General features: G+C 45.6%; 1 protein-coding gene across 1 annotated transcript in view; it reads left to right on the forward strand.

The window, feature by feature from the left end:
• EFL1 (elongation factor like GTPase 1) overlaps nucleotides 1-25,992 on the forward strand; it is a 145,415-nt gene extending 119,423 nt beyond the window's left edge. The window contains 3 exon segments of the mRNA XM_044917993.1: nucleotides 7,118-8,100; nucleotides 17,446-17,630; nucleotides 25,687-25,992. Coding sequence (XP_044773928.1) covers nucleotides 7,118-8,100; nucleotides 17,446-17,630; nucleotides 25,687-25,875 — 1,357 coding nt within the window. The 3' untranslated portion in view covers nucleotides 25,876-25,992.
• Nucleotides 25,993-27,233: the final 1,241 nt, after the last annotated feature.

Here is a 27,233-nt window from a genome sequence, read left to right on the forward strand (position 1 = left end):
ATTGATTTTAATCGATTACTGCTTATTTGTGTCTTTGTTTAGTCTTTTTATTTTTTCCTCATGGCTTTCATTATGGGTACTTTTTTATCTCAGGAGAAAGAAACTATAGTTCATAATAAAAGAAATTAGTTTTTTAGAAACATGCCCTTAATGTGGCATTAAAATATTTTAATAAATCAGTTTATTTTGGAAACTACTCTGTGTAAACCTTTTTAGAAAATATCCTTATCCAAATACCTGAAAATAATTTAGACTTACATTGAATGAGGCTAACAAAAGCAAAAATCTATTTGCTTTTCAAAAAATATATACTGCTTTAATAAGATACTTGATGAATTCTGAAGTGCTTGTTATTTGCTTTTCCTAAAAATTCTAGTTTCTAAAAGTGAGGACACCTTCCCCTTCAACACAAAACAAAAATAATTTCCTTTGCATTGTGGCCTGGTGCAGTAGAGAAATGACCTCACGTTCAAGCACACTGTTCTCTGTCCCACGTCAGAGAGGAAACCTGGAGCCCACATAGGGAGGAATCCTCTCTTCCACTTGAATGGATAGTTAGCTGGGAAGTCTGCTGGAGCAAGTGTGGGAGAGGATAGTGGACAGGTCCATCAGGACCCGGTCAGGCAGTGGTATGTTATGTGCTATACGGGGACCCTGAGTGAGCTGCGTCAGCTGGTGTTGACAAAAGACATTGCATCTTCAAGTCCCCTCGTGGCATGTTGGAGTTCAGGGCACCTTAATGAATTGGGTGCTAGGTAGCTTGTCCTGGGCCAAGAAACATAAGAGAGTATCATGAGCAGTTTCATACCAGTAAATTTTAAAGCAAATGGACAAAGTCCTAAAAAATCTGACCAATGAAAAAATAGAAAGCCTGGTAGTCCTATAATTATCAAAAGAATTCAAAATTGGAATAACATTAAAAAAAATCAAGGGGCACATGGGTGGTTCAGTTGGTTAAGTGTCTGCCTTTGGCTTGAGTCATGATCCCAGAGTCCTGGGGTCGAGTCCCGTGTTGGGCTGCCTGCTCAGCAGGGAGTCTGCTTCTCTCTCTGCCCCTCCCCATGCTCATGCTCTCTCTCTCTCTCTCAGATAAATATACAAAATCTGTATTTAAAAAAATATATCATTAGGAGAAGGAAGGGAAAAATGAAGGGAGGGAAATCGGTGGGGGAGATGAACCATGAGAGACTATGGACTCTCAGAAACAAACTGAGGGTTTTAGAGGGGAGGGGGGTGGGGGGATGGGTTAGCCCGGTGATGGGTATTAAGGAGGGCACGTACTGCATGGAACACTGGGTGTTACACGAAAATAATGAATCGTGGATCACTACATCAAAAACTAATAATGTATGGTGACTAACATAATTTAATAAAATAAAATTAAAATTAAAAAAATTAAAAAATATATCAATGTACCTTTACCAGATTAACAGGAAAAGGAGAGAAATCATCTCAGTGGACAAAGGAAAAGCGTTTAATAAAATTCAATATTCATGCATGATCAAAACTCTTAGCAAACTAGGTCTAGAAAGGAATTTCCTTAAACTGATAACAGAGTATCTTCAGAATAACTATAGCTAACATACTCACTGGGTGAAATTTTTGAAAGCTTTCTTTTACGATCAGAAATAAGACAAGGGTGCCCCCTGTTACAGGTTCTGTGGAACGTTGTACTATTGGTCTTGGGTAGCATTATAAAGAATAAAAAATAAAGGATATGGGAATCGAAAAGGAAAGATTAAAACCATCACCTTTTGCATATGATATGATCGTGTACTAATAATCCAGAAGAATCTATGGAAACTGTTAAGATTAGTAAGTAAATTCAGCAGGGTTGCTCTATTCAAGATTAATATGCAAAATGGATTGCATTTCCTTATACCATTAATAAACATAAAATGAAAATTATTTCAAGGTGACCATTTACAGTAACAAAAATATCAAATATCCAGGAATAAAATGTACTCATTTATAGGCCCTCTGTGCAAAAACTATAAAACACAGAAGAAGGTTGTGTTGTGTATGGCTTTAAAAATTTAATATTAAAATGATGTCAGCTTTTCCCAAAGTGATTATACATTCAGAGCAGTCCCAGTCAAAATCCTGTTAACTATATGTTTGCAGAGCTTGACAAATTTGTGTGGAAATGCAAAGGGCCAGTAATGACCAAAACCCGTTAACAAAGTAGAACAAGGTGGAAGTTCTTACTCCACTGGAAATCAAAACCTATTTTAAAGCTACAGGAGTCGGCTGTGTGCTGTTGACATAAGGATAGACAGATGAGTGGACTCGTGCAGAGAGCACAGATGTAAGGGACACGGGGCGCCTGGGTGGCTCAGTCGGTTAAGCGTCTGCCTTCAGCTCAGGTCATGATCCCAGGGTCCTGGGATCGAGTCCTGCATTGGGCTTCCTGCTCCACACAGAGCCTGCCTGTGCCTCTCTCTCTCTGTCTCTCATGAATAAATAAATAAAATCTTAAAAAAATAAATAAATAAAGGGGGGCAGCTTCCGGAACAGTGGGGAGGACCGGCCTCTCTGCACTTGGTTCTGGCAGCTCGGACGTCTGTCTGGAAAGCCTCTACCTCATCCTGAACTCAGCGATTTATTCCAGGTGCATTGTAAAGTGTGGAGGGCAAAAATCATCAAGTACCTAGAAGATAATAGAGGAGAATATCTTTGACACCTCGGGATAGGGCAAAGCTTCTTAAATAGGGTGTTAAAAGCGTGAATGGAAGAGTCAAGTTTAATCATTGGAAGACACTGTGAAGAGTAAGAAGGCAAGCCATGGGGTCAGAGAGCACATTTGTAAAACGTATAATAAACAAAGGACTTAAAGCTCCAATATATAAAGAATTCCTACAAGTAATGAGAGCCAACAATCCTAGAAAATGGAACGAAGATTTGAACAGGTGCTTTACATAACAAAAGCCTAAAACTAATAAATATATGAAAAGATATTCAACTTATTAGTTAATGAAAGGAAATTAAAACCAAAGTGAGATACCTCTATGTATCCACCAGAGTGGTTGAAACTTAAAAGTGACAGTATCAGGTGGTGGCAGAGATAGGCAGTAGGAATTCACCTACATAACTAGTGAGAATGGGAATTGGTGCAACTACTTTGGAATACAATTCCATGCTACCTACTCAGGTAGGGGGTAGGTACTTCCTGTACTTTCTGTGGCTTGGCAAATCTACTCCCGTTTCTAGTCTAAAGATACTTAACACAAAGCTTAACAGGTGTGCATCATGAATATTCATAGCAACAGACATATTAATAGCCCCAAACTGGAAACAACTCAAACAGTATAGTGGATAAATAAATAAGTTATGATATAGTCTTACCATGCAATTCTGTAGAGTAACCTCAGTGAACAAGCTAGCTATTCGAACATGGAGAAATCTCACAACATAATACTGAGCCAAAGAACCCAACTGAAGAAACAAGGTTTGGTGGGGTTGATATATACAGTACAAAAGCAGACCAGACTGAGCTGTAGCCTGCAGGGGGTACAGGTTTAGGGGATAAAAAGACTTTTAAAGAAAGGACTACAGTCAAAGTCAGGGTGGGCTCGGGGGAAGGCCTGACGGGTCCTCCTGAGGGCTCGTAGTGTTGACTGGAGTGGCTGCTTTTGTGGGTGTTCACTGTGTGGTCAGTCACGGGTCAGTTGATTTTTGTTTTGTCACCTATCCTATAAAATTTTACAATTATACCTACATGAAGAGAATTCTAGAAATTCTAGAGTTTTTTTTTTTAGCTCTCATGGGACAGAACCTGCCTTCTAACCTGTAAGCTTCCTTTCCAACTCTCACACACGTTCAGGACCACCTTACATGCAGGAACGGGAGGTAGGAGACAGCCTGTCGCGTCCCGGCCAGAGAGACTGCCAGGGTTCTTCATGTCCAGATCTCACGGATGGAAGGGCTGGTCAGAGATGGCAGGATCTCCCGGTGCTGGTGCTCAGGGATGGCAGGAAGCCACGGGAGGTTGCTGGGGGAGTCTGAGCCCCCTGTATTCTCTGGAAGTAATGGCAGGCTCTGCATTCCCGGGATTTGAAGAGCCTTCGGTCCCGAGGTGCTTTGCAGGTGTGACGGTCATGTGCACACCCCCACTTCCATGGCGTGGAGTGGTTTTCATTCATCTTGTAAATGGTTATTGTAGGGAACTTTTTGGGACCCTCAGAAAGCTGAAGGGCTGGTAAGACGCACAGCCCTTTTTACCTTACAATACGAGGGAAGGGGGCTGATGTCATAGATGTATTCACTCACCGTTTCAGTAGCTCAGCAGGTGATTTTCTTGAGTGTTCTAAGAATATGAGCATATTTTCTCAAAATAATGCTAATTTAAAAATATTTTCCTACTTCTGAGATTTCTAAATGCTTTCCTTTTTTAAAAATCAGGAAAGGGTATTAAATTTTATTGAATGCTAAGTGGTTTTACAGATGGTTACATAGATGGATTACTTTATTTGACATTTTTAATGTGTTATATTATTTTAACAGATCTCTTAATACAAATAAATTTTTATACCCCGCAATAAAAGCTACTTAGTGTTGCAGTGAAGTATTCCTTTGATGTGCTGTTTAATTTTTCAGTATAGCATAACCGGAAGAAGAATGGATTCTGAGGTCAGACCTAAATTTGAGTCCTGGCTCCCCCACTGACGAGCTCTGTGACTTTGGGGGTGTGACTTAATCTTTCTTACCTGGTTTTCTCCTCTAGAAAATGAGGATAATACTAAAGATATAATGCGTGTAGAACACTTAGCACAGTGTCTCATACATAGTAAGTGACTAGTAAAAAGAAAAAATACACATACATCCTTTTTTTCTCATTGTAATTTTAGATTTTATATCTGAATTCTTAAGTAAGATTGAACTGCAGGTTTATCTGTGTGTGCTGTCTCTGTCAAGTTCAGGTATTAAAGTATATTTTATTACTATTTGTAATACATAAAAATGTGTAGGGCACGTCCCAGTGTACATAGTGGGCACCAAAGGCATGTTGATGATGACTTTAGCGATCAGTTTTGTGATAAGTCACAATACCCTGAATAAAGTAGTGCTTTTTTTATTAAGTTTTTTTTTTAATTCCAGCATAATTAATACACAGTGTTCTATTAGTTTCCGGTGTACAATATAGTAGTTCAGCAGTTCTGTACATTACCCAATGCTCATCATGGTAAGTGTAATCTTAATCCCCATCACCTATTTCAAAAGCATATGTTTGTTTTATATTTATTTAAAATTTTTTTTTTAGAGAGAGGGAGAAAGAGAATCCCAAGCAGGCTCCACTATTAATGTAAAGCCCAACACGGGGCTTGATCTCACGACCCTAAGATCCTGACCTGAGTCGAAATCAAGAGCCAGCTGCTTAACCGACTGAGCCACTCAGGCACCCCTCACAGAGTATATTTTAAATTAATAACAAAGTCAAGAAAACATCCATCTTGTATATTCTGTAACAATAATAGCGGTGAACCGAAACAGCATTCAGAGATACTAATCCTTGAAAGTGAACACACTTACTGGCAAAACCAAAACCTTTCTTGGAAATAATGTTTATTCATGTTATTTTCTTCGACACATTATGGTCTGTTCAGGTGCCATATTCTAAAATCAATTAGGTTCAATTTTACCAATTTTGGTAACATGCTATTTTTTAGAAAACCATCTAGTTACGGAGTTTTCAAATTAATCAAAAAGAATAAAATCAGATAAACCAAATACCTGTCCAGATCCACAGAATATTCTACAGAAACCAGAAACAAATCTAGAATCAAATGTAAGCATTTCAAAAACTTTTAATATTTGGTTCCCTTACTGAGTAACAAAAAATCACTGTTCCACTGTCCCAAAATCTCATATAAAGTGTACATGTGAACACACACACATACTTGTATGTCCATTCAGACATGTGTCCATCCCCACTGCCAATGGCAGACATGGAGCAGACCAGAGCCTTGGTATTACCTGGGAGTGAACTAGACAGAAAATAAGAGAAAGATTGCATGGTTTCCTTGTCATCGCAATCAGTCCACACCAATTTCCTCAAGTCTGCCCTCTGTGAACTCGTAATTCGTTAGGAAGAAAATGCAGCATGAGACTAAACCTGAGGGGCACCTGGGTGGCTCAGTCGGCTAAGCGTCGACTCTTGGTTTCAGTTCAGGTCACGATCTCTGTGTCATTGGATCAAGCCCCACATTGTGCTCGGCACGGAGTCTGCTTGTCCCTCTCTCTCTCTCTCTCTCAAAGAAATAAACAAAATCTTAAAAATTTTTTTTCTAAAAAAAAAAAGAAACTAAACCTGATAACATGTGGAAAAGGGGCTTTCTGAACGTGGTACTTACTGGACTGAGGTTCAAAACCCATATGCAGTAGCCACGGGCCACGTGTGGCTATTTCACATTAAAGGTAAGTAAAATTAAAACTTCAGTTCCTGAGCCACACCAGCCACATATCACATGCTCAGTCGCTATGTGTGCCTGTTTAAATTTAATCAAATAATTAAAGCTTCCCCATTATACTAGCCACATTTCAGGTGCCCAGCAATCACAGTGCATACAGAACATCTCCATCACCGCAGGAAGTTCTTTTGGAAAGTGTTGCTCAGACACACTCCTGCGTCATCCTAGCCTCGCCGTGAGCCTCGTTATTGAAGCCAAATACATTGTCAGCATTTGACTAGGTGTCCTGAAGTTCTTGATTCTCTGTTATAATCATGGAGCTTGTCTTCTCTAGGTTCTTAAATTGGCAAATAGTATTTTAAAGAATTCATATGTTAGATCTTTTTAAAATACTTACTTTCCATTCAAAACATTTTTATCTAAGTAGATGGTTTATTTATTTATTTATTTTTTTGAGCGTGAACAAAGCAGTGAAATTCATATGTATGCAAAGAACTCCCTGAAGGTATGTTCCTATTTAGAGGTGGTCCTTTCAATCCAAAATGAAAGTGGTCTTTGAATTCTGATATAATTTACAGTACCGATCTTTCCTAGAAAAATCACTTTTATGTCTCTGTGTTTTTGCAGAATCTCCATTGTGTGACATTTCTGTATGGGAATTTTGATGCCGTTTATTATAACCTTGTTATTTCTCTTGCATTTGTCTATAGGTTTGCAAAGATTCAAATCAGTGTTTCTGAACCCATTATTCCATTCAGAGAAACAATTACAAAACCCCCCAAAGTCGACATGGTCAATGAAGAAATAGGCAAACAACAAAAAGTTGCAGTTATCCACCAAACAAAAGAAGATCAGAGTAAAATCCCTGAAGGAATCCAAGTTGACTCAGATGGGCTCATCACCATAACAACCCCCAATAAGCTTGCCACCCTCAGTGTTCGAGCCATGCCCCTTCCGGAAGAAGTCACACAGATTCTGGAAGAAAATAGTGATTTGATTCGTTCTATGGAGCAGTTGACATCCTCTTTGAATGAGGGCAGACATACTCAGATGATCCACCAGAAGACCCGAGAGAAAATTTGCGAATTCAAAGGAAAACTAGAGCAATACCTAACAGGGAGAAAATGGAGGAACACTGTTGACCAAATCTGGTCATTTGGCCCAAGAAAATGTGGGCCCAACGTATTAGTTAATAAAAGCGAAGACTTTCAGAACTCAGTATGGACAGGCCCAGCCATCAAAGCTTCAAAAGAGGCCAGTAGATACCGAGATTTGGGCAACAGCATCGTGAGTGGTTTCCAGCTAGCAACCCTCTCTGGCCCCATGTGTGAGGAGCCTCTCATGGGTGTCTGCTTTGTTTTGGAAAAATGGTACCTAAGTAAATTTGAGGAACAAGGGGCAAGTGATAAACACAATGAAGAGCAAAGGGATGTGGTGCAGGACAGCCAAGGGGAAGAGGAAGCCTGTTCCGGTGGAGGCGAAAACCCGGGGCTCCAAGACGGCGGCTCTGAGCCCTTGGAGAAGAAGACTTCCCAGAAAGGAGAGTCTTCGCTCACCGACTGCTACGGACCCTTCTCGGGACAGCTCATCGCCACCATGAAGGAGGCATGTCGCTACGCCCTGCAGGTGAAACCTCAGCGTCTGATGGCAGCCATGTACACATGTGACATCATGGCCACCGGTGATGTTCTTGGTAAGAAGGGCGAGGACAGTGAGAAATGCCAGGGGTGACAGTGAGGTCTCTGAGGTCAGAAAACTCAAACGCACTTAATATTTTTTTACAGAAGCTACATCATCAGCTAGTTTACTAAAGAACTAAGATCTTTGAAAGCCAGGCACCTTAAATATTAAAATCATGACGGGGAGGGGGGATGGTGGTGGGACGAAACTTGATTACCAAAGATCTTTTGATTTGCAGCAAATAGACTCTTTTCTGTAATGAGAGGTCTGGCAAATGAGGTGTAAACTACCCATACATGTTACCACCCAAACCTGTGCGGCATTCTCTTTCTCAAGTGAGTAACCGTATCGTAACTAGAGCCTTTCTGGAAATGATCAAAGAGGACGATGACATTCTTACACACCTAACACAAAAGGGCTTCTGTAAATTCTGGGTCCTTGCAGAAGAAGATTATTGGGGGCTTTCTTCATCACTGACCATTACAGCAAATCCTACTTTGATTTTTCTCTCTCCAGAAGGAGATCCTCTGGGATCCCTGGAGACTTGGAGCCCTGGCATTTAGTAGCTGTTTTGACTTTTGACAGATAGTCCTTCTCACTAAGACTTCTTTTCTTCACCTGTAAGAAGGAAGTAGTAGGGTTCTTTTGCTGATTTATTCCTAAAAGCAGATATCTAAACTGTTGGGGTTTTTTTTCCCAAAAGAAATTCAGGCCTGCCTCCACAGCAGGGCTCCTAGGATAGGGACGGAGCGTCCACAGCAGCGTTTCGGAAATAGCTGGGCTAAGCAGCCACACGGACGTGGTGATGCGGGACCGCTCAGAGCCTTGTGTGCTAGAACAACAGCTGCGGGGGTGACCTCTAGTGCACAGTGTGTCGCAGCCTTGTTTGGATGCAGCACAGCATTCGCAGCTCAGGGAACGCATAGATCAGTTTGAGGAAACCAATCAGGACCATTCCTAGATGTCCTCCACTTTCCCCAAGAACTTCCATAATTCATGAAGGCAGAGGTGGAGTTAGAATCAGGGAACCATGAAGAAGAGCCTGACAGATGCCACCTCAACCCGAGTACCTCTGTTGATGGGCAGCTCACAGCCTGTGCATGACGAGGTGGTGTCTTGCCTCTCTTGGGCAAATGTCTTGTCCCCTGCTAGTTTCCAGCCACGTGTGCCACCATCCATCCCTCCTATAAGCTGTGGCACGTCACGTGCCTGAGGAGCACATTTGTTCTCTAGTGTACGTCCGGCAGAAAACTCTCCAGAGCCGTCGGCTGTGTTTTCGTGATGGGATCTTCGGTGCCCTTCCGCTGTTCCGTTGCCATCCTCTAGGGCATACTTTACTTGCTCAGCATCCCACTTCAAGCAGCAATTGCATCCTGTCACTGACTCATGGGGAGTCAGGATCAACATCATTTCTTTTTTAAAGTAAGTTATGTCTTCCCGCTTCATCCCCAGAAAGCAGAATCCAAATTTTGGTGATTGACTAGACCATAGAAATTACGTAGTCCCATGAACTCCTGAATTTATACCCGAGTAAACTGGATCTGTACAATTCCTTGTTTCCCTTAGGTTTTATATAGAAACACAATAGTACAGGAAGCTTTTTTTGTTTGTTTTTTTAATGCCAAGAAAAAGAAGTCCCAGTACCACAATCTTAACACACTGATTCTTTTTTCATTTTTTTTATGTGTCTTTTCTTGTCTACTGAGAACTGAAACTCTGTAAGCAGTGAATTGAATGTTTTGATGAAGTTAAGCTCCTTCATTCATATCTGTAGATTTCCCCTGATGATCAAGGTACCAGCCATGTAGATGAAGTAAGTATAGGCTGATAAGATGTTGTGTTAGAAAGTCCACGCATTTCCAAGGGCCTAAATCATACTTTAATAAATATGTACAAATCTTTAATATTTTCTTAAAACTCTGCAGGAAGTTAGCATATGGCTTCAGAGTCTGCAGTTTCTAGAATCCAGAGTTTTGATCCCCCCAGAAGTTCATTTGTTGGCAGAGATTATCCATAATTTCTCAAAAGGACAAGTTTCTTAAGGACCGTGAGATACAGACTCCGGCCCCAGAGACGGACCCTGTGTAGGAGGCCAGCTACCTGCTCATCAGCTTCTTGGCTCTCTGGAACTCGAGTGTTCTCCTGTGTTCATTCCCCCTGTCACAGGCTGTCCCCCGTTCTCCTCACTGAGGACAGTGCAGGACACACGTACCAGGAAGCCCTGCCTTCCAGCTCTTCTGTATTGACACTGCACACGTTTCTCCATATTGTGGGCATGTCTCATCCTTGCTTGGAAACTAATGGAGAAGACTCTTTCTGGTGTCATTAGTTGGACCTTTTATTTTGGCAGGCTCAGCTTAACACCTCGGACGCCCTCCTGATGCACCTTTTCTTCTTCCGTCCACTGTGCGTGTCCTATTAGAACAGAATGAGGACGCAGCAGTATACCCTTCTTGACCGAACAGGTTTATTTTGGAGCTACTGTTGTGTTTTGGGGATGGGGAGGATCCCTCCTCCTTTTTCTCTCATTGGGACCATTTGTGGTTGTTATTTCAGACTCTTCTTACTCCTGAAAGGAGTTTTATCTTAGAGTTTGTTATCCCAAAACTTGTTCTGTTTCTTCTCCTTTATGTGGTTGAAATGATCCTTCTGAAAGTCCGGGGTCCCCGGACATCTGTGCCTGTCCTTCCCTCTCCTGCCCTCCTGGGAGAGTAATGGGAACCCACATCTCCTCCCCAAATTGCCGGCTCTCCTGCATTATCATTGGGAGTGGCATTTGTCCTTTGCTTTCTGAGAAGACAAATTTCCCACGTACCACATGAAGCCAGGATCAGCTGTTGGCATTTATCAGCCCGACACTCCAGGCAGACTGTTGAGTCATCCCTGTTGAGTCAGTGCTCCGTGCCCGCTTTCCCATTTCCTTTAGGAAATCACCACCAGGACCCTGCACGTGACCAGGCAGCCCTAGGACAGTCCCTTGAAATATCACTGTCATCCTGTCCTTTTCTCTCCATCCTGGCTCTCTCCACCTGGCCGTCCCACTCCGTTCTGGCATTTGTAGGAAGAGCTACAGATCTCGATCGTCAGGGTTATTTGTCCTCTTCTCTCTTAGGAGCAAAGTCAGTCTTTGCCTGGCCTGCTCCTGGTGCACAGTCCACGGTGCTAGGCCTCTGACCCCACCACGTGGCACCTGTGTGTGTGGGTTGGTTAGTGCACGGCCTCTGGTCCATGGCCACTGGCCGGCCTTCTTAATCATTTCTGCAACCTAGCTGGCTGCACACCCTCCACCTTACGAAGAAACTGTGTTTCGATATGGTCTGGAATTGTTCCTCCTGAATTAATTAGCATGAAGTCCTCATCAGTGTGAAGCTGCTTAGAGGTGAGGGTCTCCTCTTACGTCCGTTTTCTCAGTGCTTTGAGAGGTTCTTCGGTAGTGATGGCCACGTTCTAGTACCCAGGGTCAGTACGGCCAGCTGCTGACTTTCTGTATTTTCCTTCTTTCTGAATTACCGCCTTCATCTGGAACAAGAAACGAGGAGACCTCTATGTTCCCAAGGCCTTTTGCTTCCTTGCCTAGATATTCAGGGATCTTCCAGGCTTTGCTGGCAGATGCTCTAAATTCTCCAGGAAAATTGGCACAAGTAAAAAGACAAGTTCAAGTCTTTTTTATTTAGCAAAATGAGTGTCCTTAGTCTCTTTTAAAAACTTAATTCTTTCTACACAGACCGTTAAAACAAGAAATCCTTCTGTAAATGGATAGAATTACTTATGATCAGTTTAGGACATTTTGTGGAAAAATAGTCATCTCAGAATCACTGTACCTGGGGAAATGATCCCAAGAAAATGGCCTTCTTCACCTATAAACTCTGCTTTCTTAAAGGTGTGGTTCTGTTCTCATTTTTTACCCATGAAAGTTGCCTTTAACTTTTTTTTTTTAGATTTTTAAAAAATTTTATTTATTTACTTGAGAGAGAGCATGAGCAGGAGGGGCAGAGGGAGAGGGAGAGAGAGAATCTCAAGTGGACTCCATGCTCAGTGCAGAGCCCGACATTGGACTCAATCTCACAACCCTGAGATCATGACCTGAGCCGAAATCAAGAGTCAGATGCTCAACTGACTGAGCCACCCAGGCGCCTTCGCCTATAACTTTTAACTTTGGACAGTGAAATTTGTTTGTGTTTTTCATCTGTCTGTCTTTATATTCCCTCTTCTAACCTGGCAGCTTCTTTCATTCTTGGCTCCTCATGGTTTTTATCTTTGGCAACAACTTCACGTATGAAAAAGAACTTTTTCTGCTAGCTCTAGAGTTTTAATCACGCATCGGCGACTCCAGTCCTCCCTATGTTTTTACCCATAGGGACAAATGCTCACATTGTGAGAACATACATGCCTTAACGTATCAGAAACAGTCTCAATAAGTGTCACTGTTTACTTTTAAAAACCTCTTCCCTTCCAAACGCGGGGTTCTTTTTACATTTCATCAGCATCTCATAATTCATTTCAACAAAAATGTATGGACGTGTATAGATGCCTACTGTTAAGCATAATTCCTGCTTTGAGAGATGAGTTAGGTGACAAAGCCTAATTATATGAAACAGAAAGCACAACACGGTTGAATCCAGTGAATAAATACGTCTTCCAGTGAAATTTTATGAGAAATTGGGATTAGCAAAATTCGAAACAGGGTAGATTTTTTGAAAGGGATAGTTCTTTGAAACGGGCTGTGATGGATGGAATAATTTGCAGTTAGAGCAGGTACGTGTGAAATTGGCTCTCTTTATAGCACAGCACTGAAGACCACGACGGGGCTTAGAGAGGACTCGTTCCCACTTGGTTTTATAGGAGCTTCTGCTCAGCATTCCCTCTAACCCTGGACGGTGGGTTGGTTGGAGCCAACTGTGCAACCTTGCATTTACTCACAGGAACTTGTGTCTTGTTGAGCGTGGGTCCTTACCTAGTCATCCTGATTCTGTCCCAGTATTAATTAGCCTTCCAGCCTCCTGTCAACTTTGGATTTGATCATCATGCTTTCTGAACCCGTGGGTTGCTGGTGACCATCGTAAGGACACAGAGCTGCAATCAGGGTGCTGACCCATCTTGCTGGGGGTGGGGGACAACTTGTTGACATGCACTTCCTGCAGACTCGGGGCTGAGTTCCTCCGTAGAAGAGCCCACATTCCCTGCCGTGTCCACAACACACTGGAGCTCATGTTTGGTGGAGGCCCATCTGCATCCTGTCAACCACATCTGCTTGATTTAGCAGTCTGCTCGCTCTGCAACAAAAGGGAAAGGGGTTAGTGTGACCTGATTTATAAGAATCAGAAGTGCCCACCGATTTCTCGGCGTGTGTGTTTTAATTGAAGTTACACCACAAGGGTTACCAGCAATAACAGAAACCACAAGATAAAAGAAAAATCTTCCTCCTTGGAAATCAGCGTGTCGTTTTCCACTTTGTTTTACAATCTTTGTCCATAATAGTACACTTCCCATAGCTGTAACCGTATGGTAGAAGGAGTGTGATGTTTCGCTTTTTACATTTATTTATTTTATAAGCTGCTTCCATTTGGCTATTTAGTAGTCACGGATTTCATTTTAACCTCTGCATAACATCCCATCAACTTGTTATGCTATAATTTACTTCCCATCATCCCCAAATTGGAAATTCGCATTGTTTCCTGTTTATTTACTGTAAGAGAAAACATTGCTCTGAACAGCTGCTTCCTATCCTAAATTCTGAAAAAAAAAAATCATACCTTTAATTGCCAAACTTCCAGCTTGAACGATTGTGGAGTGTACAGACCAGTCTTGCTGCCCTGTTACAGAAGAAGAAAATACATACAAGAATATATAATGCCATCCAAGAGCAAATTAGGTTCAGATGGTGAAGAGATGGTTTTGATCTCGGGATCCCATGGAAGACTCAGTGGAGCAGGTGATTCTGAACGGGCTTTAACTCATGAAAAGGATGCGACCATGCAGTGGGATGAGGCGCGCTGGGGGGTTGGAGGACCGCGCACACGCAGAGTGGGAGGACCTCGGATGTGCGCCGCCGTGGTGAGCACTCCTGCTCGGCTGGACGCTCAGTCTGTGTGCTGTTGGGTCTGGCAGTCCTGGAGCTGGACATCCTGGGTCGCTGCTGCAGCCCCAGAGGGCCTTGAATTTGGGCTGGGGTGTAGTTTATGGTGTAGTCATTCAAAGACCAGCCCTGACCAACCTGTTTCCATCAATTAACTTTTTTTTTTTTATTAAAACATTTTTTTTATTTGAGAGAGAGCACGAGCAGGGGGAAGAGGCAGAAGCAGGCTTCCTGCTGAGCAGGGAGCCCGATGCGGGGCTCGATCCCAGGACCCTGGGATCATGGCCTGAGCCGAAGGCAGACGCTTAACGACTGAGCCACCCAGGCGCCCCTATTGATTAACCTTTTTGTTGCCATTTTTCCCCTGATGGGCGCTTGCCTCTTGGTGCTTTGCATGCAGTACAGCGGGGCACACGTGATCTTTGGGCGCAGGGACAGGTGACTGAGGTATAATGGAGCAGACGTCGTGTTGAAGGGGAGTCGGAGTATTCGCAGAGGCCAAATGCTCGCAAGGCCTCCTGGGTATGGCTGCCATAACATCTCAGTGAGAGCAGTGGCAGGTTTAGAGGGTCCAGGCATTGGACACACCTGTCATGAAAGCCACATGTATTTGGAAGATTCTATTTATAGCTGTTTTCCTCTGTTCGGTGATCCATCACTGTGCCCCAGTTTCAGGATTTAGTTTTAGTGGATTAAAATTGCATGGCTCAAAATCACACGATTAATTACATTCAACCTCCATTGCAGTTATTGATCCGATCCCGCCGGCATGATCCCCGGAGGAAGGGGAGGAGCTGGGGCCTCTGCAGCACAGCTGGGGCTCATCCCCGCTGGTCCACCCCTTGGGGTCTCCGCTCCAGTCCCCCAGTAGATCCCCCCCCCGCCCCCCCGCTGTTTCGTATTTACCTCTGCAAACCACCTAAAGCTTTTCTAGAATGAGCTAGCTGGGTCAAGGTTACTCGTTCACACATGCTGGCTGTTGTACTAGGGTTTTCTCCCCTGCTGGGAATCTCAGGCAGATACACACGGCCTCTAGGAGACACACTGTCATTGTGCTTGTCTCAGAGCTTCCAGATCATACCCAGATTGGTGTGTTCAGTTCTGGGCGCCCCATGCCAAGAGCAGGGTGAGCAGGTCATGGTGGCGCAGATAGGAAAGGGTCAGGATGGAACAGGGAGTGAAGGGCCTGTCACGGAAAGATGGGGGGTGTTCGGGGCGGAAAAGAGGAAGCCAGATAGCCATCCTTGAGGAGCTTGCAGGCTGGTCTGTGCCACAGGGATGACACTGTCCCGTGTGATAGAAACTGGAGCTAACAGAAACTAGAGGGGAGCAGATCTGGGGCTGGGGAGTGGCCCAGCGGGGAGGGGGGCCCTGGCATGGCCTGTACCACATGGAGGAGGTGAGCTGGAGCAGGGCCAGCAGAATCTCTCTCTGGTGGATCTTGCTGACCCTTCCGTTCCCTGCTGACCCTCTCTTCTGTTTCTGTAACACAGACTTCTGGTGTGGACAACGGGCAGGGACGGCGTTTCATCTCAGGCTGGATTTTCACGGTCGGGGTGCCCTGGCTCCGTGATCAGCGTGGGGCTGGAGGGTGACAGGGTGGGGGGCCTGGGTGTAGGGGCAGTCTCAGCAGCTCAGGCTTGGCCTCCGTGTTGAACGCACACAAATGGTAAACGAATCAGGTCTCCGCAGGGAGAGTTCAGAGAGGCGGAGCCTCAGCGAGTGGTCGTGGGGGGACGTTGGTCCCCAACAGGGCCGGGGTCTGAGGGGGGCGGTGCTGACGCTGGGGAGAGCCATCAGCGGCATGGGTCAGTAGCTTTGCAGCTACACAGAAATCATGAGAGGATGGGAAAAGGACATTTGCCATCAGAAAGTGACGGTGACAGGTCAACAGAGCAGTTCCACTTGAGCCCAGGCCAGCAATAGAGCCCAGGTGTTGACCAAGTGAGAATCCAAGCACTCAGGAAACGGAAGGGAGCAGAAAGTGTGGGAGGTGGTGGGGGAGAGTAGGGGGAAGGCTGTGCCGTTCAGCACTAACAGAATTGTGGTTTGATTTTTCAGCTAAACCTGGAGCTGAGAAAGACCCATTAGAGTTTTTAGGGGTTTTTTATTCCTAAGGCCGCCACATGATGCAGTGGGCCTCCTGCCTTTTGTTTGCCTTGGTCCTTCCTGATCCCCACCACCAGGGGGAAGTCTGAGTTGGAGAAGTTCACAGTCAGAAGGCTGGCTCTGGGTCCTCAGTTCCTTGTTGGAAACAAGCAGTTCTGGGTGGGCCAGGCACCCCAGGGCATCCCCCCGGCACCCAGGGAGGGAGAGCCGGGGCCCATGCTGGTGCTCAGAGGAGAGAACCGCCCCGCTCAGCCACAGCGTTGTAAACCTTTAAGGACAAGGTGTTCCCAGATCAGTTACACCCTTAAAACCATTTTTTCTGAGTGGTAGGTGAAATGGGAGGCTTTAATCAGAGTGTCTGCTGGCCCAGGCCGGTTCCTCACAGCTGTGTGTGATGCTCGGTCTCTGTTCTTTGCAGAGTCTGTCCTGCTTACCGGTTGAAAGACTTGTGCCCCGAGGTGCTCCTGCAGGAGCCCCGGGGAAGACCTCTCCCTTCTGAGCATCAGGCAGCCTTGGGCCGAAGGACGGAATACGAGTTTTAGCCAAGAGGATTTGCTGGTGTTCCTGGGATGTGGCGGGAGACATTGTTATCAGACGTTAAAGATGCCAAGGACCATCCATTTTCAGGGAAATAAAATACTTCTGCCACTTAGATGTTAGCAGTTTTTAAAAACATGAGCACGCATCTCTATGTGTGTGGTTTTCATTTTTGATATAAAAATGTCACTGTGCCAGTTGCTTGCTTCCTAGGCCCAAGTAGCCTTATGCTATCACCGTCCTGTTAATAACGTCTCATGGTTATTAAGATATTTTAATATTTACAAAGCCCAATCACACTCATCTCACTGGATTTCATGCCCAGAGACCGCTCATGGGTGACACTGTATCAGAAGGTTCTTTGCAAAGTCTCCCCCTTCTCATGCCGTGTTGGGGGGATTGCCCTTTGGGTCATGCCGCTTGGGCTGGTTTCACTTTTTGTTACCTTTATGTCTCCAATTTTTTATAGTTGTACTTTTAAATACTTAAAAAAAAAGTGTTCATGCTTTTGTACACCCAGCTGGTTGGTAACAAAGTTACTCACTAGTGGGTTGTTACGGGGGCGTGAGTAATCAGGTCTTTGTGAGGCTCTAGACGCGGCAGCTCAATGAATTTAAAAGCGGTATGGCTTTGCAGGTCGGGTCTATGCTGTCTTGTCAAAGAGAGAAGGCCGAGTGCTCCAAGAAGAAATGAAAGAAGGGACAGACATGTTCATCATCAAGGCCGTGCTGCCTGTCGCTGAGAGTTTCGGCTTTGCGGATGAGATCAGGAAGCGGACGAGTGGTTTGGCCAGCCCGCAGCTGGTGTTCAGCCATTGGGAGGTAATAGCCCGCATCCCCTTCCCTGCCCCTCGGGTCCCCACGTGCTGCCTGCCCTCGGCACCAGGCCGCGCAGACAGGGCTTCCCGCGCCGGGTCGCCTTCTTGGGGCTCTCCTCCGCCAGTGGCGCAGGAGAAGGCGTGTGGCTGTTTTTCGTCCAGAGTGAATGATCCTTGGGTCACAGGTGGCCTGTAATACACACACACACACGCACATATTCATTCTTTCTTTTTACTGCATGTAAAATTTAAGACTCAGAACATTCAATCCTATGTTTCCCTTCGAAGATAGATTTTTTTTTTCTGTGTAGAATGCAACTTTATTTATTTTTATTTTATTTTTTTATTTTTTTTATTATGATCAGTTAGCCAGCATATAGTTCATCATAAGTTTTTGATGTAGTGTTCAACAATTCATTAGTTGCATATAACACCAGTGCTCATCCCAATACGTGCCCTCCTTAATACGCATCACCCAGTCACCCCATCCCCTACCCCCTCCCTTCTGTGACCCTCAGTTTGTTTCCCAGAGTCCAGAGTCTCTCATGGTTCGTCTCCCTCTCTGATTTCTTCCTGTTCAGTTTTCCCTCCCTTCCCCTGTGGTCCTCCGCACTATTATGTTCCACCTACGAGTGAAACCATATGATAATTGACTTTCTCTGCTTGACTTATTTCACTTAGCATAATCTCCTCCAGTCCCATCCATGTTGATGTAAAAGTTGGGTATTCATCCTTTCTGATGGCTGAGTAATACTCCATTGTATATATGGACCACATCTTCTTTATCCATTCATCTGTTGAAGGACGTCTCGGCTCGTTCCACAGTTTGGCTATTGTGGACATTGCTGCTATGAACGTTGGGGTGCATATGGTCCTTCTTTTCACTACATGTGTGTCTCTGGGGTAAATACCCAGGAGTGCAATTGCTGGGTCATAGGGTAGCTCTATTTTTAACATCTTGAGGACCCTCCATATTATTTTCCAGAGTGGCTGCACCAGCTTGCATTCCCACCAACAGTGTAAGAGGCTTCCCCTTTCTCCGCATCCTCTCCAACACTCGAAGATAGATTTTTAAAGGAAAATCACAGACATTTTGGAAGTGAAACTCTCAGGAACTTTTCTTCCGGGGGAAAAATACTTGTGTTTAGAGGGGACAGGTCTGCTTCCTGCCAGGGACAGCTTTCAGTTCCTTTGTGTCACCTCATCTGCAGTCCCCGTTGTGGGGGCTCAGGGTTTCTCTGGCTTTCGTGTGTTGTGGGATGAAGTGGCTCATGAGAACACCTCACTGTCAGTGTAGGTACAGGTAGGTGAAGAGCAAACCTTATCCGTAATCAACACTGCAGACGGTGATCGTGAGCACATTGCTTTTTTCACTTGAGGGAAAGTAGTAACCTGGAGCGGGTGGGGAGGTCAGAGCAGGCTTCCTGAAGCATCCCTGAAGGGGGACCCGTGTAGAGGTGAGACCAGAGGCTCGCGCGGCTGGGAGGAGTGCAGGGGATGAGTGCAGGTCACAGGCCGGGAGCCGCTGTTAGGTGTCCAGTCACGGCCTCGGGTCCGGAGTAGAATTTTTTAACTACTGGATGTAAGTAGAAAGGCTGGTGTAAGAAAGCAGTTTCTGTTGTCACTTTACAGGGAATGGAAATAACTTCACAGCGCCCACTTTTCCCTTGGAGGTTCATGGCTTGGTAGAAGGGGCGTTGGCTCCGGTGTGGGCCACTCCTGGTTTCAGATACCAACTCTGCCGCTTGCTGGGGCTGACTGTGGAGCCTGCTGAGTTTGTCCCCCTGAGATAAAGCATGTGGAGCAGGTGGCCTGGTGGCCGATGCTGTGGGCCGTCGTTGGTGCGCGTTCACCTGGGCTTGCTCTCGGCCCCCGTGGCCCGTCCCCGGCTCTTCCTTCAGCGCCGCTCCAGCCAAACCCCCTCCCCTATTTCTCTCACCTCCATCAGCCAGATGGGTCCTGTTTCACCGCAGGTCACAAAGGGGAGTGTGGTAAGTGAGGGAGAACCTCTTTTTTTTTTTTTTTTTTTTTAATTAACGTATCATGTATTATTTGTTTCAGGGGTACAGGTCTGTGATTCATCAGTCTTACACAATTCACAGCGCTCACCATAACACATAGCCTCCCCAGTGTCCATCACCCAGCCACCCCATCCCTCCCAGCCCCCACCACTCCAGCAACCCTCAGTTTGTTTCCTAAGATTAAGAGTCTCTTATGGTTTGTCTCCCTCTCCGCTTTTGTCTTATTTCATTTTTTCCTCCCTTCCCCTATGATCTGCTGTCCTGTTTCTCAAATTCCTGATATCAATGAGATCATATGATACTTCTTTCTCTGATTGACTTATTTCGCTCAGCATAATACCCTCTAGTTCCATCCACATCATTGCAAATGGCAAGATTTCATTTTATTTTTGATGGCTGCATAATATTCCATTGTATATATATACCAAATCTTCTTTATCCATTCATCTGTTGATGGACATCTTGGCTCTTTCCATAGTTTGGCTATTGTGGACATTGCTGCTATAAACCTTGGGGTGCACGTACCCCTTCGGATCCCTACATCTGTGTCTTTGGGGTAAATACCCAGTGGTGCAATTGCTGGATCGTATGGTAGCTCTATTTTCAACTTTTTGAGGAGCCTCCCCATGCTGTTCTCCAGAGTGGCTGCACCAGCTTGCATTCCCACCAACAGTGTAGGAGGGTTCCCCTTGGGAGAACCTCCTTTTTAAAATGAATTTTATAGTCAAGTCAGTCAGCAGAGTAAAGAAAGGTGACACTTGAGAGAAACAGACTTGATGGGGCAGATTGTAGTCGGGCAGTTCCTGTCCCCTGAATTGAGACAAGTGAAGCTGCTAATCCAGGACTCACACGTGTGAGTCTGCTTCTCCTTAAAAGAACTCACATTCTTAAAGCTCAATGGAACCACAGTTACTGTTGTTCTCACTTACGTTCCTTTTTTTTTTTGGTCAATACAATCTTCATCCTAACAGATTTATTGTGAAATTTTTCTTGCATTTTGTATCTTTGTCTAGAAACTAAATGAAGTTTTGGTGGTTTTATTGGTTTATATCTGAATAGATGTCATTGCTACATTTCATTATGTAGAAAACAGGAGCTCTAAAACATTTACCCTAATTGGCTCATTTCCGAATGGGAGTGGGTAGTAATTTCCCCCTTATCCACACTTTGACCGTTTCGGTTTCGGTTTTTGGCACCCAGCTTGTGCATAAGAACACATACCAGTGAGAAATAGAAGGAATGGATTTATCAAAGCAACTTCTGAGGAACCACGTCTGTAGTGTAAATACGTTTTCGTGATGTTCTTAATGAAACACATCATGACAGTCTTCTGCCACGTGGTTTAGGGACCAGACGTGTGATTACAGGGCAGTGCGGCTAAATGATATTTAGAACCGAAGAGGGATTCATCCCACTTTGAAGCAGTGACACTTTTTTCATCAGTGCCACCATTGTGGAAACTGCTTCTAGAACCTGCGGCTCACACTCCGGAGTATCTTAGGGATGATGAGTCGTCCATCGCGGGACGATGGCCTTGACCCACACTGTTGACCTGACCGGGTTATGCTGTGTTTGATCAGAACAGAGAGTGTAGTTAGAGATCCCTGGGGTTCTCTGCACATAAGATCCAAAGCAGGTATTCACAGCGGGTGTAATGGCATCGTGATTGGAGGAATTGTATGTTTGAATTCATATAGTCTATTGTTTGTGAGAATACACCATCACCTTACAGTCGGACTTAACCCTGACAGTGGATTTATAAAATGCATTTTTAAAAAATCTGTCAAGTTTTCATTATTTCCTAATTGCAAATAGGCAGGTAGGCTGTTCTGTGAAAAGGATCTCGGAGTAGAGTGGCTCAGATAAGGCAGAGCTTCTCTTTTGCATCTGGGGCGGCAGCCAGGGATGGTGGGGGCTCACGGGCAGGAGCCTGGGGTCCTCTGGTTTGTTGCCTTTCTCAGCACTTGGCTTCTGCCCCCCACCATACCCCTGCACCCCAGCATTGCAGCCACGAAGAGGGAGGCACGCTCCCTCCCTGCAGGGACACGAATGGGGTTTTGCACATGTCCCATTGCCCGTAACCAATCTCTGGTCACATTTGATCATGCCCTCCTAACAAGGAGGTTGGGAAAGGTCGTCTTTGACTAGATGAGGAGTCAGCAAAGTATGGCCCATGACCTGCTTTGGTAAATAAAATCCACTGGCTTGTAGCCGTACTTGCTCGTGTACATGTTTCCTGCGGCGGCTTTCACACAGAGCAGAGTGGTTGCCCCAGGGACCGTGCGGCCTGCTGTCTGAACTCTTTTCTCTCTGGCTCTTCACAGAAGTGAGCCCCCTCGTCCCGAGCCTAAAGATGCCCTCCTGAAACACCTATCAGCCAGTGCCATCCGAGAATGGGTATTTAGGAACAGCTAGTGTAACAACATCAAGTTTTTACTGAATGGGCAGTTTTTGTTAATGTGAAAAACCACGATGGTTTTTTTCAGTCTCCTTTCTCAATTAAAAAAAAAAAAAAGCCAGAAATCTTACATACTTAATAATAGTGGTTTTTTAAAAAAATTACTTTCTGGCTTCGTTAGTTTGTTATTAACAGTCCGTCTCTTAATAACTTTAAAGAAGAACATAGTCAAGAATTTGGTGCCGTCCTCTGTCATCCCCCTGCCACCTGTCCTGGTCCTCTTCCCAAAAGCGTCACATCTTTGAAAGTCTTGAAAACGATGTTATAATTAAATGTCATTGATCTGATCGTTTCTGGCTGTCTTGGTTTTCCCCCCATAGCTAGGTTTAGAAATAACGCAGTTGTTGAGCTCTGGCTTCTCACTCCAAGGCACTTTCTTTCATTTGTGTTCTATCACACCATATAATTTACAATCAAGAGCTTTTGAGAGAAAGTGCTTCAAAAAATAGAGGAGATAAGATTACAGGCATTTTCCACGAGGAAACCTTTGAAGTCAGCAATCCCATAATTTCTCTTTCTATGTTTTGCCCCTTCTATGAAAAAGGAAGAAAAGGAGCTAATAACAGGCACAGAAAGAAAAATATCCCAGCCAGTGCCGGGGTACATGCGTGTCAGCGCGAGCTCAGGATTGGCTGCGTGACCCTGAGGCCACCCCGCGGGGCGGGCCAGGGTTCACCCGCGGTGAGGAGCACTCTGTTAGGATCACAGTAGCGCCCAGCAAGTGTTTCCCACCTGCCGGCCGTAATCCTGGTGGTGGCTGGGCACGGGACTGACAGGGAGCTCCCCAGGCTCTTTCCTTCTGGGCTCTTTTTCCCTTTTCTTTCTTCTTCTTCTTCTTGGGTGCCTGCCTTCCCATGAACTCAAAAATCCATTCCCTTCAGGCTGTGGGATCGCAAAAAACCATTCTCACAGTGGGCAGATGAATTCTGGGTAAACCGGTCCAAAAACAGCATCTTTTCTTCCGAACTGATGCCTCGAGGAGGCTGTTCTGTAGGGCCCAGCACAGTGTGGGCACCTGAGCCCACGGGAGGGGTGGTCTGGAGCAGGTCTCCAGAGGAGGCCTCCAGCAGACGGAGGTGAGTGCAGGAGGCCTTGGAGTCTTGGCCAGCAAGCTGAGCAAACCTCAGAAGGCCATGCCTGAGGCCCACACAAAATGAGATCTTTTGAAACTTCTGGTCTTATATTTTTGAAACAAGGACTCTGGTCTGAAGTTGGTCAGTCTGAGTCTAGTGTCTCTCAACTAGTAGCTCTTTTCTTGCTATTTATAAAATTTGTCACTTTTTTAGCAGGATTAACAACTTACTCGCCACTGCCCCCCAGACCTGCTAAGAACATATAGCTTCTTTACATTCTGTGATGGGTTTATTGTCCAGCTGGAGAGGGGAGGGCGCCAGTAACCAGCTTAAACCTAGTCTCCTGCAGTGTAGACAGTCTTTGTGGATGGCTGCCCAGGTGACTGTTCCATTTCCCAGCTGCCTCCCCTTGCCCGTGAGGAGGGGGCTTGTGTGGCTGTGGGGTGGGGAGGGAGGAGGGGGCCTCCTATCTGCAGTGCCCTCTCCATCCTCCCTTGCCTTTTGGAGACATGTCTAGCAAGAAGTTGCTGCAGCCAAGGTTGAAGAGGTTGTTGCCTGTGTTCTCCTTTAGGATGTTGATGGACTCCTGTCTCACATTGAGGTCTTTCAACCATTTGGAGTCTATTTTTGTGTGTGGTCCAGTTTCATTCTTCTGCATGTGGCTATCCATTTTTCCCAACACCATTTGTTGAAGAGACTGTCTTTTTTCCACTGGACGTTCTTTCCTGCTTTGTCAAAGATGAGTTGACCATAGAGTTGAGGGTCCATTTCTGGGCTCTCTATTCTGTTCCATTGATCTATGTGTCTGTTTTTGTGCCAGTACCATGCTGTCTTGATGATGACAGCTTTGTAATAGAGCTGGAAGTCCGGAATTGTGATGCCGCCGGCTTTGCTTTTCTTTCTCAACATTCCTCTGGCTATGCGGGGTCTTTTCTGGTTCCATACAAATTTTAGGATGATTTGTTCCAGCTCCGTGAAAGTTGTCGGTGGTATTTTAATAGGAATCGCATGGAATGTGTAGATTGTTCTGGGTAGCATAGACATTTTCACAATATTTGTTCTTCCAATCCATGAGCATGGAAAGTTTTTTCATCTCTTTGTGTCTTCCTCCATTTCTTTTGTAAGTGTTCTGTAGTTTCTAGAGTCTTGGCCAGCAAGCTGAGCAAACTTCAGAAGGCCATGTCCGAGGCCCACACAAAATGAGATCTTTTGAAACTCCTTTACCTCTTTGGTTAGGTTTATTCCTAGGTCTCTTAGGGCTTTTGGTACAATTGTAAATGGAATAGCAACTATTTTAAAATATATTTTTCTTTCATTTCTGTATTTTAAATTGAAAAGTGTAGGATTTGAGACCACTTAATAAATACCACCCCCTCCTTCCCCTAATTGAGAAACGAGAGAAAACAACAAAAAAAATCAGGCACATTAATGTCAGACTCTCACCTTCATTGCTGGTGAAGCTGACTGTGGAGAATGTGGTGTTGACCGCAGGTGGTACTGAGCGCCGGGTACCGTGCTCCAGAAGGATACCTGCTGGACTGGCAGGAGCCCTGGGCGGGTGGCCGCTGTCAAGGGCACAAAGGGACAGGGCAGGCCGTGTGCCTCCAGGGGCAGCTTCTGGTGGAGGGGGAGGAAGAGGCCACGCTCCCCAAGTCTGCTTCCACCTCTCACACTTACCAGTCAGATTCTGGGCTGAGGAGGCAGAGAGAGGCTACGAGTGTTGGGCTCGTGGAGCTTTCTCTGCCTGAGGGAAACCATCGGGAGTGGAAACCATCCCCCCACCCTTCTGTCCTGTCCTGGAAGTCAGTCCCTTGGACGTGGACCTCAGGAAAGTCCGTGTCCAAGGTCAGCACTTTCGTGGGCATCATGACCTGGATGCTGGTCATCACAGAGCGATGGAGCCCCCTCCACCTCGGCTACTTTCCCCCGCCCGAGCTCTGCCCCCTCCGTCCCCCCCAGCGGCAGCCTCAGAGAGAAAGTGTCCTCAGCGTGCCCGCCCCGGACTTGTCTTCCTCGCTGGCGGGGTGGTGAACAGCCGTGGGCCCAGAGGAAAGAGGGAAGGAGCTGCCTGTGTCTGCCTCTCGTCCGGGGAAGATATGTGAGCCAAGCGGTCCGGCTTACCAGGCACAGCACTGAGTTTTGGAGCAAAAGGCTGAGTCGTCAAGAAGGGGCTTACGTGTGTCGGTCTTTGCTGGGACAAAGGCAAAACTGATGAAAAGACCCCAGTACCCAGATACATCCTAGTGAAAGGGGTTTTTTATGACATTATTCAAAACGAAGAGTTTCCCTTGTTCCTTCGTGTGAAGTGACGGCTCTGGGGCGTGTGTGTTACCGGCTCTGTCGATCCCACTTCCGTTCATTCCCACCTCCTGCGAGTCTTCATTCTTGTTACCATTTCTAGCAAGCTGTTCATTGCTTCACTGTTATCCTTCAGCTAAGACTGATAGACCGTCTGAAATGAAAGTACACTTGCCTGACCCAGCATGTTCTATCCCCTTCTCTTCCAAGGTCATTCCCAGCGACCCCTTCTGGGTGCCGACCACCGAGGAAGAGTACTTGCACTTTGGCGAAAAGGCTGATTCCGAGAACCAGGCCCGGAAATACATGAACGCGGTGCGCAAGAGGAAGGGTCTGTACGTGGAGGAGAAGATCGTGGAGCACGCAGAGAAGCAGAGAACCCTCAGCAAAAATAAGTAACTTCCACTGCCGGCGCGTTCTTGTCTTCCTATGCCAGGGCTTGATCCTGGAGAGACGCCTCCATGCCGCCTTCTCTCTGCGCGTTCACTTTCAATAAAGCCGATCCTTATAAATATTTTGAAGAGGGTGTCAGAGAACATGTTTCCAAAGTGGTTTTTTGATTGATTCTGGTATGCGGGGAGACGTTACAAACGACGCAGCAGCGACTTGTCCCCACCCCGTGTGTGACCCCCTGGCAGTGAGCTGGGTGCCTTGTCGGGGCAGCAACCCCCACGCTGAGCAGCCACACCTCTGCCCGGCGTCACGCTGCCGTCCGGATTCTCCACGTGAACGTAGCTCACGGCTCATGCCCGCATCACGGCGTGGAATCCTTCCATCACTTGGAGGAGACCGCGTGCTCGAGAGACCACCTACCTTTTAGCTGGTTGACCCAGGCACGGTCACAGCGACCTTCTTGCGGTTGGTCTGTCTGGCCAAACAGTGTCCTGTCCGAGTGCTGCTGGCCTCACCCTCTGTCTTCACATCCCCTCCTGAATCACATTGCCCGTGTTCAACTAGGTGTTAAGGACAGTTATGCCCTATACCTTTGCTTTAGAAGAAAAAAGTAATTTCTGTAATTTCCTTGGCTGCTTCCTCTTAGTCTTAAAGGATATTAGCCCATGTGACGAGATCATTGCCTTTATTGCAAATATTTTTCTTAAATCTCCTCGGCTGCGTCCTTCAGGGAGCTCTCCATATAAGGAGCAAATGCAATTCAGCCAAAAATAGATTTTGTAATTTTTGATGTTGCACTAATAATTTTTATAGCCACTTAAAGGAAGGATTCTTTTTCAAAACACATAAAATGATCAGGCCAGACTTTGTTTTCGAAATGCCATGTTTTTTTTTCCCCCCTAATAAACTAGGTCAATAAACTAGGTCTTAATACTAGTTACAGATTTTATCTTTAAGGGTCAGGCGCTGGAATAGCTGGGCGAGTCTGACCTGCCCAGACGTTGAAGAAAATGTGACCAGGTAATTGACTATCTGTTTAAGCTTAAGAAGTACCGATGTTTGAATTAACTTAGGAGAGTTACTCCACGTACTGGCTTATCTTGAAAACTTTGATAGCGCAGGAAAAGCTGACACGTCGATTTATAGCATTTGTAAATAACATCCTTCACGACGCCAGATGTGCTGTAAAGAGTATTCTTAGACCCTACCCTTTATCAGCACCCGCTGCGTGTAATAGAAGAGGCACGACCCGGGAGACTTGGAGCTCCTTCTGCAGTTCTGTCGGCCCCGCCAGATGTGCGGGTGTGGGGGCCGAGGGGCGCCGGGCTGACACATCGCCTCCTTTCTCCGTGTTTGAGGGAGAC

This window comes from Neomonachus schauinslandi, chromosome 9 (assembly GCF_002201575.2).
Source record: "Neomonachus schauinslandi chromosome 9, ASM220157v2, whole genome shotgun sequence".
NCBI classification, from domain to species: Eukaryota; Metazoa; Chordata; class Mammalia; order Carnivora; family Phocidae; genus Neomonachus; species Neomonachus schauinslandi.